This window comes from Lolium perenne, chromosome 7 (assembly GCF_019359855.2).
Source record: "Lolium perenne isolate Kyuss_39 chromosome 7, Kyuss_2.0, whole genome shotgun sequence".
NCBI classification, from domain to species: Eukaryota; Viridiplantae; Streptophyta; class Magnoliopsida; order Poales; family Poaceae; genus Lolium; species Lolium perenne.
The window spans coordinates 128,145,076-128,157,724 of record NC_067250.2 but is presented as its reverse complement, the minus strand read 5'-3'; the positions used below and the strand labels follow the sequence as shown (position 1 = coordinate 128,157,724).

Below are 12,649 nucleotides of genomic sequence, written 5' to 3'. Positions count from 1 at the left end.
ATGAGAAATCCCTAAAATCCAGGGGGTTTTCTGCAAAACCCCCCTTGTCTTCTACCTCGAGGCAGCCAGGCTGCTTCCTGTCGACGTCGTGGCCGCCCGATGGCGCCGGTGGCCCGGATGCTCCCCGCCGCCCCTGGACGCGTATAAGGCCTTGCCACCGTCGCAGGAGCAACCCTAGCACACCTCTTCTTCCTCCTCTCCTCTTCTTTGCGCGCGGCCAAACCCTAGCCCTAGCCAGACCTCGCCGTCACCGCCGTTCTGCGCCTCCTCACACCCATCCGTCACCGCCGTTCTGCGCCTCCTCACACCCATCCGTCACCGCCAGTCGCTCCGCCTCGACGCCCTCTACCTCCTACACCACGCAGCTGCCACCGGGGAGCTCCCAATCGGCCCAATCGTCGGGAGCCCGAACCGCAGGCCTCCGCCGCTCGCCGGAGCTCCGAGCCTCCCCTCGCCTCGCCGTCGCCACCAGCGGCAATAGGTTGAGAATGTAGTCCTCCCCATGCCCTCCGGCCCCCCTCTCTCGCTCTCTAGCGCCGCCGCCACACGAGCCTGCACGCGCGGCCGTCGGACGTCGTCGCCGGCGACGTTCCAGCGACAGTTGGCGGGCGGCGCCGCCACCATTTGGCTCCCCGCGTCGAGCTGAGTCCATTGCCCCCGCGCACGCACCCGAATTCGTCTTCAATCGGCCGATTGCTGCGGCATCTGCAAGCTCAAGGTCGTGCTGGCATCAGCATGCCATCAGCATGACGCAATAAAGCCTTTTCTGTTTTTTGTTTATTTTAGTGATTCATAAGTAATTCATATTAATTCAGAAAAATACAAATTCATATATCAATTTGATCAGAAAAACATTTCCTATTCGTTTATACATGTTTCATACATGATTGAACCCATTAAATGTGGAGCTTAGTATAAAACCCTAGTACACCCCTCTCATATGTCGGGGTCCGATGCCAGAACCCCTTTAATTTGACGATACACCTAGGGTTACTCGATTCCATTAACATGTCATATCATTCATATTGTATACGCATTGCATTATGCCACTTCGTGAATGTTTGTTTCCCTTTCCAGTATGTGGTTCTTCGCGATAGGATCTGAGCCGGAATCTGACGTCAACACCACCGAAGAACAGTACCCATCAGCTGAGGGACAAGGCAAGCCCTAACCTGGTTCATCTATGATTCGGAAATGCTTTTATCTGTGGTTCCTACATATCGCATACAATTCAACTGTCTTTTATCGATAGATAGAGTTACCCTATCTGTTGCATGTCCGGCCTTTGTAGCCTCAATACCCTGATCCACTGCTCCTAGCATAACTAGGTTTGGCATGTGTGCGTCGCGAGAGCCTTTATCTCTTATGCCTAGCCATGCTTAGTTTGTTACGCTACTACTCCGGTCTTCGTACTGGAGCCTTACAATGAAATGAATCGAGCATGACAGGTTGACGTGGTAAGTGCAGAGATGTTAATAATCATGATTAAAGGCTCAGACGAGAGGCCACATTGGGATGTGGTGGGTTGTTTCGTTTCAGCCAACCATAGGAACCGAGTTCTCGCCTCTTGAACCAAGACCGAGCGTACAACCACACGAGGCCCTGTTATGGTACCTTCTCGACTCACGAACTTGCCTAGTCGATTCCATGAGTCACGTAGTTTGCGCGTTACCTGGTCATATGCATTGCATTTTGCTTGGGGTAAAGGTACATAACAGGAAGGTAAGCGTGGTCGTGGTGGCTGGGGTTTGCGGCCTCTGGGGAACCCAACCTCGGCTCACATCGTTAAGGACAGACTTCGGGACTTGACCAGTTACGACGGAACAATCTTTAGCACGTGACTCATGGTCTAGGCGACAGCAAGGTAAAGGTCGTGGTCGACCACCCTCTGCCGGCTTTCCAAGGAAGAGAGCTCAAACATTGGCACTAAGAGTCGGTTGGCGCGTGTGGGTAAAGTTGTGCACCCCTGCAGGGTTATGGATCTTTTCGAAAAGCCGTGTCCACGGTTACAGACGACTTGGGAATGGATTCTATGATCATAGACAACATGAACTTAATCGTAAAACTTGGCAACCAATGTGTGTTTACGGATACCTTCTCCGGGTATTGAGGGGGTGATCCGAGGATAGTGGTTCGAGATGATGAATTTTGGTGGATATTTTATGATGATCAATAGAGATAGAGTTGTCGTTCTCTTACCCCTTTTAAAGGTTCTGAGTAGTCGAGCTTCTCTTCTCTCTTATCTTACAAAGGAAAATTGGCTTTACGCAAAAGAAGATCTACAGAAAGCCCGCATACCCGCTTTGCTAAAAGGCTGTACTAAGTCTTGTTGAGTTCCTGTACTCAGCTTTGCATGCTTTTGTTTCAGATGAAGTTGGTACAGCCGAAGGTGGTTTCTACGTTAACATCGATGGTTAGTTTGGGGTTCCCAGGCACCAGCCTGCGACTTATGGACTGGGACGTCGCTTTATGTTATGGATTCTTAAGCCCTTTCCTATCTTGTTATTTAGAATAACATAATTTGCTTCCGTTGCTTGTTGAATGTTGGGTCAGTGACCCCTGCGTGTTATAATTTGGATCTTACTCTGTTAAGAGTTGTAATATATTCTTTTGAGTCGTAGAGTCAATGTTGTGTTACTGATTCCCTCACTGTAGTCTCTCGAGCTCGAGGTTAGGCTTATGTCAGACGAAGATCTGGTATTTGTCTAACCCTGATCCCGGGGGTACCACACAAACTCACGGTCTGCCGCCATGTCGTCTTCATCCTCAACCGCTGCGCTGGCAACCGCCCTCGGTGCTCCCCCTGCCCAACACCTCACCCGCGCAAACTTCCTTCTGTGGAAGGCGTTGGTGATCCTCGCGTTCCGTGGTGCCCACGTCATGGGGCTCCTGGACAACACCAACGTTGCGCCCCTAACACGCTGGAGTAGGAGGACGAGAACAAGAGAAGAATCATCGTCGACAATCCCGCCTACCTCTCCTGGGTTGCACATGATCAGCCGGTGCTTTCGTCCCTGCTCAAATCCATCTCCCTATTCCCTAGCATGTCCTTGGGATGAAATCCACCTCCAAATCCTGGGCAGCCATCAACGCAATGTTCGTCCCAGCCTCTCGGTCCAAGGTGTAACATCTACGGTCCAAGCTCTAGGAAACGAAGAAACTCAGCATGTCGACTGATCAATATTTCATGCTGACGATGGGCTTTGCATCCGAGCTCAATGCATTTTGAAAAACCATTGAAGATGACGAGGCCCTCGGCCACATCCTACAGGGTCTCAATCCCATTCACTACAACACACTCATTACCTCCCTCAACTGCAACTCTCCAATTACTCTCGAGGAACTTTATGACCAGCTCTATGCGTATGACATGCGAACGCTGTCCTCGAGGACACTGGCTTCTCCTCCTCAGCTAACGTCGCTCGTCGTGACCGCGGAAACCTTTTCCGTGACCGTAGCCCCGACTGTGGCTGCCAGGACAATAGAGGAGGTGGTGGTGTAGTGGTGGTTACCTCCGTGACCGCCGTGATGGCCACTAGCGCCATGATGATGATCGCCGCGAGGGACACTAGCAGCGTGATGAGCATCGAGGTGATGACATGCGTGACAACATGCGTGATCTCCATTCTGCTGGTGGTGGCAGCGGCTACAGAAGCTGAAGTCACTCTCGCTAGGACCGCGCTCCCACACCCTACGTCGACACACCACGTGCCAGATTTCCAAGATCCATGGTCACCCTGCGAATGGCTGTTGGTGGCGCTACTCTGATGACAAGGATGATGATGGTGATCCTGGTGAGAACAGTGCCGTTGCCTATTTGATGGTACCTCGGAGGAGGGATCCTCACGAGGGGGAGAAGAAATAGGGGCCATCGGGCATACGGCGTTGACACCAACTAGTACTCCGATACGAGTTCCACCGACCACATCACGGCGATCTGAACAAGCTCTCTACGCATGACAAGTACACTGGAAACGATCGTGTCCGCACAGCTGAGGGCACATGTATGAACATTAGTCATATTGGACATTCAATATTGCGCACCTCTCATGGTTTATTTGATCTTAAAAATATTCTTCATGTTCCTAGTGCATTAAAAAATCTTATATATGTTCAAAGATTTACCCTTGACAATCATGTCTTTATTGAGTTTTATCCTTTCTTCTTTTTAATCAAGGACCAAGCAACTCGAAGAATTCTGTTTATGGGCCCTTGCTATGGTGGTTTCTATCCTTTGGTGCCTATGTTCAATGAGACCTCCATGCATGCATTCATCACAATAAATCCGTCATCCTCTACATGGCACCGTCACTTAGGACATCCATGTTTATTTGTGGTTCAACAAGTCCCTGGAAGGAATAAAATAGCTTACACCCCAGAGAGTACTCCATATGTTTGTGACTCTTGTAAATTAGCCAAGAGTCATCAGTTACCATACCCATATCTACTAGTGTATCCACTGCTCCCTCGGAGCAATATTTCTATGATGTATGGGTTCCTGCCCCTCTTTCTGTTAGAAACTATACATACCATGTAAGCTGTATTGATGATTTTAGCAATTTCACATGGATTTATTTTTTCAAAAAGCGTTCTGATATTTATTAAGCCATTCTTAATTATCAGTAGTATGTTGAACACAAGTTTGATATGAAAATTGTTACTATGCAAACTGATTGGGGGTGGGGGTGAGTATGAGAAACTCAATAGCTTCTTTCAAAAAGTTGGCATTACACATCTATCCCCATGTTCATCAACAAAATGATTTAGCCGAAAGAAAAAACTGTCATATAGTTTGAAATGGTCTTGCCTTACTTGCCAATGCTTCCATGCCTCTTAAATTTTGGGATGAAGCCTTCCTCACAGCCACCTTTTTGCATAAATTTCCTCCCTGGCATGGTTCTTAATTTTGCTACTCCCACTAAACGCCTCCATAATATCACACCGAATTATGATGTTCTTAGAATTTTTGGTTCTACTTGTTGGACTAATCTTCGCCCCTAAAACAATCGAAAGCTTGCTTTCCGTTCCAAACATTGTGCTTTTCTTGGATATAGTCCTCTCCATAAGGGTGCAAAATGTCTAGATGTCTCTACAGGACGCATATTAATTCTCGTGTTTTGTTTTCGATGAAAATGTGTTTCCCTTTGCATATCTTCATCCTAATGCCGATGCTCGTCTTTAAAAAGAAATATTACTTCTACCATCATCTACATGTCATGAGGGTGCACATATTATTGCTGATCATATGCCTACTGTTGTTCCTATTAATGAGGTGCATCAAGTAGCAGCAGCTGGAAAAGAAAATTTCATCTCAAATAGTGCAAAAAATAGCTCATAATTGCAAGCTGAGAATGAGCTAGAAGATGATGAAACAAGTGCAGAACACGAGGAAGATCCTTGGGACACTCCCCTGCCTAGTCCGATCCCAAGGCAGATCGCGCGGTCCCGCCTACCCCCATGTCACGACGCCGCGATGGCTTCCCCAACCCCACAGCCACTACGTCTCCACCACGTGTCGAGCCGCTACTCACTTCTCGCACGTCTGGGCAAACACATGCGGCCGCTGCCCCCACGCAGGCCCTCATTGTCGCCATTGCCACCCGACTCCCCATTGGCTGCACACTTCCCAACACGGTCGCTTCCTAGGAATCTCCTGGAAGATCCTCTATGGCCAGCGACGGTGCAACTAGGTCTTCTACAAGCTCCGACGAGGAGGAGGAGGAAAATGCTACATCACCTCGGCTCTCTCATCTTACACAACCGGCTGCCTCACCACCACGTTCTCGCACTCGGCTTGAGAAAGGTATACGACACCCTAAGTAATACACTGACAGTACCATTAGATATGGAATGCTCTCTTCGACACGAGAATCAACCAAACTTGTTGATGCTCTCAATGATCGTAATTAGTGTCAAGCAATGGAGGAGGAATACATGGCATTGCTTGAGAACGAGACTTGGCATCTTCTTGCTCCGAGCAATAACAAACATTTAATTGACTGTAAATGGGTTTATCGCATAAAGAGAGGCATATTTCTCTATGATCAATATAAAGCACGACTAGTTGCAAAAGGTTTCAACCAAAGGTATGGAATTGATTACGAGGATACTTTTAGTCATGTAGTTAAGATTGCTACTATCATGACTATCTAGTCTCTCTGTCTCTCGTGGATGGAGCCTACGCCAGCTAAATGTCAAGAATGTGTTTTTTCATGGTGTTCTGAAAGAGGAAGTCTCCATGAAACAACCACCACGTTTTGAGGATTTCCACTCTCCGCACTATATCTGCAAACTTGACAAAGCTCTGTATGGATCAAAACAGGGACCTTAGACATGGTATTCTAGGCTAAGTTCTAAGTTGTGTGATCTTGTGTTCTCACCATCAAAGGCTGATAGTTCAATGTTTATCTTTAATAAGTCGGGTATCACTATGTTCGTTTTGATTAATGTTAATGATATCATAGTTACAAGATCTTCTGATCATGACATTACTGCCCTTCTTGGAGATTTAAATAAGAACTTTGCAATCAAAGATCTAGGTGATTTACATGTTTTCCTTGTATTGAGGTGAAAAAAGTGCACAATGGCTTGCTCTTGACACATGCAAAATATGCTACAGAGTTACTTGGCATAGTTGGTATGCGTAGTTGTAAGTCTGCTCCCACACCTCTGTCCTCCATAGAACAATTGTCTCTCACAGATGACATCCCTCTTGGTACAAAAGTACTGGTGGAGCTTTGCAGTGCTTGACTCTCACACGTTCAGACTTGCCTTCTCAGTGAACAAGGTTTATCAGTATCTTGATGCTCAACTACAAAACATTAGACGACTACAAAACGTATTCTCAGATATGTGAAGGATACATTGAAACTTGGAATCACATTTACAAAATCTTCATCCACTTACTTAGTGCTTTTTCAGATGCGGATCGAGCAAGATGCCTTGATGATCCACTTTCTACGGGTGATTTTGCTATCTTTGTTGGACCAAAATTGGTCTCCTAAAGTGCGAGAAAACACGCTACAATGTCTCGATCTAGTACTGAGGCTGAATATGAAGCTTTAGCCAATGCCACAACTTAGTTGATTTAGGTTGAAGCTCTTCTCTTAGAACTTTGAGTAAAGTTAAAGAAAAAAAGGTGCTACCTACTTGTAAATCATGTATTTCATGTTTGCACTAAACATATTGAGATTGATTTTTTATTTTGTTAGACAACTAGTTGCTAGTAACAATTTGGCCGTTACTTTGTTTCAAGCAAGGATTAGGTTGCAGATGGATTTACAAAGACACTTCTAGTCAAGCTGCTCGATGAATTCAAACGTAATGTCAACATTTCTACGGGATGAGATTAAGGGGGTTGTTAGATGAAATACGTGTAATATATATGTTATGTACGTATAGAAAGACAATGTAATAGACCGATTCATATACACACCCTATACTGTCATGCTAGGTGCTTTTCCTGGCCTATATTAACATGCAACTGGTACCGAACGAGGCTATCATTTCACCCAGAAAATCAATATGTCTTGGTCCAGCGGACAAGAGGACGAGGAAAACCCAGAGTGTCCACAGTGACCCATTCCAAACCAAATTTAAGCTAGAAATGTGTCGGTCACGCGATCCGTGTCTTCCTATTTCGGTCAGGAGCCCACCTAGCAGCAACCGAACGCTGGTCCACACCTGCACCGGCACCACCTATGCATGCACCGCCACCACCTGCACCGGCAACACGTATGCATGCACCGTCACTACCGCACTCTCCAAGGTCGTCATGGGACCAGTGGCCTGGTCATGCGCTGACCCCTCCAGTGGCAGCGCCCATGCAGGTGTGGCCATACCCGTGGCCTATGCCGGAGCTCATCGACCTGACGAAGGATAGCGAGGGACAGTAGATAGGCATAGGGTTTCTCCACAGTTTTTTATTTATTTTCTATGTCTTTTTGTTTTCCATCTACACTACAATATTTAAATTTATCAACTACAAAAATGCTTTGGGCCGTTGGATCTACCCCGGACCTAAACGGACAAAGGAAAATTTATGTCCGGAACTCGAACCAAACGAACTAAAACGGATTTTTTTTTTTTGTAATCTGAAATATGTGGAGCCGCTGGGGTGCTGAACTAGCGTCCGCATTGCAGTAGGTGGAGATAGGTTATTCTTTTTCTGAATAGACCACATGCGATTAGATTATCTACCAAAGGTCGGCGTAGCACTTGATCGTCTACATCCATCGTCAGGGAGCTAGAGTCGGTCGTGAAATCGTATTAGGAAGTTTGCGGCATGGCGCACGCCGCTCCCGTGTTGTCTACGGTGCGGCATATTTTTTAAAAACGACATTTTTAGACTTAAAAGTGCGGGATTCCTTTTAAAAAACAACCGAAGAAACATCTAAAACTTAAACGTGTCCTTGGTATGAAAATCGTTGGTTACAATTTTGTGGAAATAATACAATATTTGGGCTGCTAGAGTACCGTGGAAGCAAGATCGTTGGTGTGGAAATAATACAATATCTGGGTTGTTGGAGTACCGCGGAAGTACCAGTGAAATAGGCGGCGGATGGTGGAGTGCTTTTGTTTCTAGATCGTTGGTTAAAATATTGTAGAAATAAAACAATATCTGAGTTGCTGAAGTACCACGGAAGTGTCGGTGAAATAGGCAGTGGATGGTGGAGTGCTTTAGTTTTCCGTGTTTCCACAAAAAGGAAATTGTACTATTTCTCTGGCCGACAGAGGCAACGGGTGATGGACTAAATCAATCTTTCTAAAGTTACCATAGAAGAAGGTCATCCTAGGTGAAAATGTGACGGATGGTGGAATAAGTATATTTTTTTGATGTTAACGTAGAAGAAAACAACATTATTTTCCCCGAGTAAAAGCGATGGAGGATGTTGGATTTTTTTAAAATCACTGTTGAAGAATTATGCAGTACTAAAGAAATATTGACGGGTAATTACTATCCAGAACTACTGTTGAGGTTGAAGGTTCGTGTAAAAATTACTACCCTTGTGCGTCGTTGCAAAATGACCGGTTGAGAAACATGTGGCCTTAAATAATTAATAGTAGGTAGTTAACGGTGTGTTCAAGATGTCTATTGAGAAATTGCTTCCTACAAAAATATAGGTACTTGCCACCTCGCGAAAAAATTACTGCCGAAAGTAAACTTGAGGTTGAAAGATGTTGCACTGTTGAGAAATTATCGTCGCTGGAATATGTGCCCTAAAATAATTAAATATTAGGTAATCAACTATCTATTTCGTAGTTGACACCGGAAAATTACCGTTGACATTTAAGGATTGCACCGATAAATTATTTTGAGGAAATTATAGGTAGTTACCGCCTGGCAAAAAAAAAACTACTATATTGTTAACGCGACAAATTATTACGAAAGCTAACTATTTCAACCGACGATCTACTGTGAGAAATTACAAACTGAGTTTTTAAATATTGTTAACGCGGCAAATTATTAGGAAAACCGATGATCTATTGCGAGAAATTACCATAAGATTCTTTTGAAAATAGTATGAATTTTTTAAAATCCAAAAGAAAAAGTGCATTGTTCAATTCATGTTCATGAACAGTGCTCAAATGCATGAGGTGAGAGCAAAAGTTATATATCGTATCCTGTCGTGTCTATGTCTAGAAAGCCTAGCCATACGTGTCATTTCTCTATACACCATGTGACAGAACTGCACTGAAAAATGGCAGGAGTTAAGAGTAGAAAAGAAGTCTATCATCTAGAGAGCAAAAGGGCTACGTGACGAAATTTGATTGGATGAAAAGGTGAAGTGAACAGTATCCAGATTAATATGGTTAGTATCCAGATTAATATGGTTAAGGCAAAACGGGTTAGCTTTAATATATAGTATATAACACGGATAGACAACAGGGAACAGCCAAGCCGAAGTCGGTTGCCATACACACACAGACAGACTGACAGCATACGTATTGTATGTTCAGTGAACCTGCTTGTTTTCATACGAAGTGTACACTGCACCTTGGGACTCCATGGCCACTAGCACAGCCACCCTCGTTGACCCCTACTGCCCCAAACACCAAGGAAACATTTCTTTCCATAAAAGGGCCAACTCCATGTTCCCATAATCGGACGGGGTCACACTCACCTGAATGACCGAGCTGCACTGCGGCCAGTGGCGTATCACTCGCGCGCAGGTGTCCGGTTACTAGAACCTCTCGATTCTCCTCGACAGCAACCGAACCACAGCCACACACAGCACAGCACAGCTCTGTGGCCACATGCTGACGCAGCGATGCCGATGCCGACGCCGATGCGCGCGACGCCACACACCGGCCCGAAATATCGCGGAGGGTCACTGCAGCTGCACAGCAGCAACTTGCCGTGGCCGGTCATGTTGGCCTCCCCGGCTACTGGTGCAAGTGAGGCGAACTGTCAAATGCATTCCCCCCGCCGTCGGTCGGCGGGCTATAAGTAGGCGGCGATGCACCGCGGCAGACCACAGCACGAGACACACACCCAACCCAACAGAAGCGAGCAGAGCTCACTCGTCGGCTGCTGGTTGCGATGGCCGGCTGCGGAGGGAAGAACGGCGCCGGTAGCCTGTACGCCGCGCTCGGCGTCTCCAGCGACTGCTCCGACGCCGAGCTGCGCAGCGCCTACCGGAAGCTCGCCATGGTCCGTGCTTTTCGGCTCTGCTCTGCATTTCTAGGTTCCTCTACACTGTTTCTTGGCTTCCGACGCGCGCGCTCACTGCTTTTCGTGGGCAGAAATGGCACCCGGACAAGTGCGCCGCCGCGGGTAGCTCCGGCTCCGGGGCCGTGGAGGCCGCCAAGGCCAGGTTCCAGAAGATCCAGGGAGCCTACGCAGGTACACTCTTCGTCTTCCTCTGTTTCTCTATTTGACAGAGTTGAGCCTTGCGTTTAATTGGGACAATGGAATACACCCTAAAAAAATGTAATACATACGGTAGAATAATGCTCTGCAAACGTGTGCTGTCTGTACATTTTACCTACGCGTAGACAGTGAAGTGATTTGAACTGACACGCAGTTCTCTCGGACCCCAACAAGCGGATCCTCTACGACGTCGGAGCCTACGACAGCGACGGCGACGATGACGTACGTCCCTGTCTGTATTTCCTCCAGCAAAATTTCCATGTATAGGCGTCACTAGCTCGACGCACGACCACGTTGTTGATGGCCTCTACCTCTTCGCTGACAGCCATCGAAATCTGCTTGCAGGGTGCAGGAGACATACTGGGAGACATTTTGGAGGCGATGAACAAGACCCCACACGTAAGTGAGAGCTAGCTGGTCGTTTTCAACTAGCACAGTTTATCGCTGTTTGCTGAACCGATGATGCGAGTTCGAGCTGATTGTTTCTGCGATGCAGGAGAAGGGCGAGGGCGAGAGCTTGGAGGATCTGCAGATGCAGTTCGAGGAGCTTTTCCTCAGACCCGACGCCTACGCGCGGGGATCGTCGTCGTCGTCGTCTTCCTTCCGCTCCGGGGTAGATGACGCTGGCAAATCGTCCAAGATAAGGGGTGCAAGAAAGTAGAAAGAGGCCGCCAAGGTCGTGCGTGCGTCCTACCTGGAGAAGATAAAAGAGAGTCCAAGATAAAATGAAGACGCCGCTAATTCATCCGTCGGAGTTTCAGAACGTGTGCCTACACTCTAGCATGTACACGACCGGTGCCACGAGCCCAGATATTATTATTACTAGGTAAAGTTGCCGAGACCTAGAAGGCTACAACTGTTTCGGTAAGCCATGACGTGCAATATTCCACGGGAAAACCTAAAAAACGAAGCTGTCCACAAGCTCGACAAGCAGCCACTCAAAGTTGAATGACTGGCTAGCATAGCCTAGTCACTAAAAATTAAGCGTCATCCACTTCCACCCATGCAACTTCCCATGCTTCGATTTGTACTTCGCCTCTGATGAATAAAATCGTGTGATCTCTGCAAAATAAAAAGCTGCAACTCACATTGAACTGCTCACTTTTAGTTTGAACAGTGTTTTTACATAGTATTGACCAACGGAAACCTAAACTAGAGGCTTCGGTGCATCAATCCTTGTCGCTCACCATTGTCATCATATGTGAAGTTCAGGAAGCAACCGATCTCTATGTTGTGTGCGCAGGTGAACTATTCTCAGCCGTTGTTGAGGTAGATCTGGCCTTGCACGTAAAAAAGGACCTCCACGGACCACATTCAAGCACCAGATCCCTGCCCGCAGCTTCACCTCGTTGGGCTCCTGGCCATCAAGAAATTGCGCAAACTTCTCCAGGAGCCTCTATAGGATGCAGGTGAAACAGATCACTGGTGAGGTTTGCATAATTAATGGCGAGATTTGCAAAGCCGTATGCGTACCTTTTTGCTCAAACAGATCAGTGGAGAGGTTTGCATATATATAAAGAGGTTTGCAAAGCCGTATGTGTCCACCTCCATCGGCGCCAGTGATTGTCCATCACCACGGCCCCGGCCCTAGACAGGGCTTTCTTGATTGTTTCATGTAGACCAACAAAATCCTTCTCCTAGTCCCTTAGTAAATATGATAGAAAACATTTATCTCTTTCTTGCCAACACCCCTGCAGTTAAAACTGTTATAAATGCGACAAGCAAATAACGAAGAACGATAAAAGTAAACGCAGCGGAGACACGAGATTTAACGTG

At 46.7% G+C, this 12,649-nt stretch overlaps 1 protein-coding gene across 1 annotated transcript; it reads left to right on the top strand.

Annotated features, from left to right (window-relative positions):
• Window positions 1-10,395: 10,395 nt before the first annotated feature.
• Window positions 10,396-11,974, top strand: LOC127318445 (dnaJ homolog subfamily C member 7 homolog). Its single transcript, XM_051348926.2, has 5 exons — window positions 10,396-10,654; window positions 10,747-10,846; window positions 11,028-11,095; window positions 11,219-11,272; window positions 11,370-11,974. The coding sequence occupies exons 1-5, from the start codon at window positions 10,544-10,546 to the stop codon at window positions 11,532-11,534; spliced, it is 498 nt and encodes a 165-aa protein (XP_051204886.1). The 5' UTR covers window positions 10,396-10,543; the 3' UTR covers window positions 11,535-11,974.
• The last annotated feature ends 675 nt before the right edge of the window (window positions 11,975-12,649 follow it).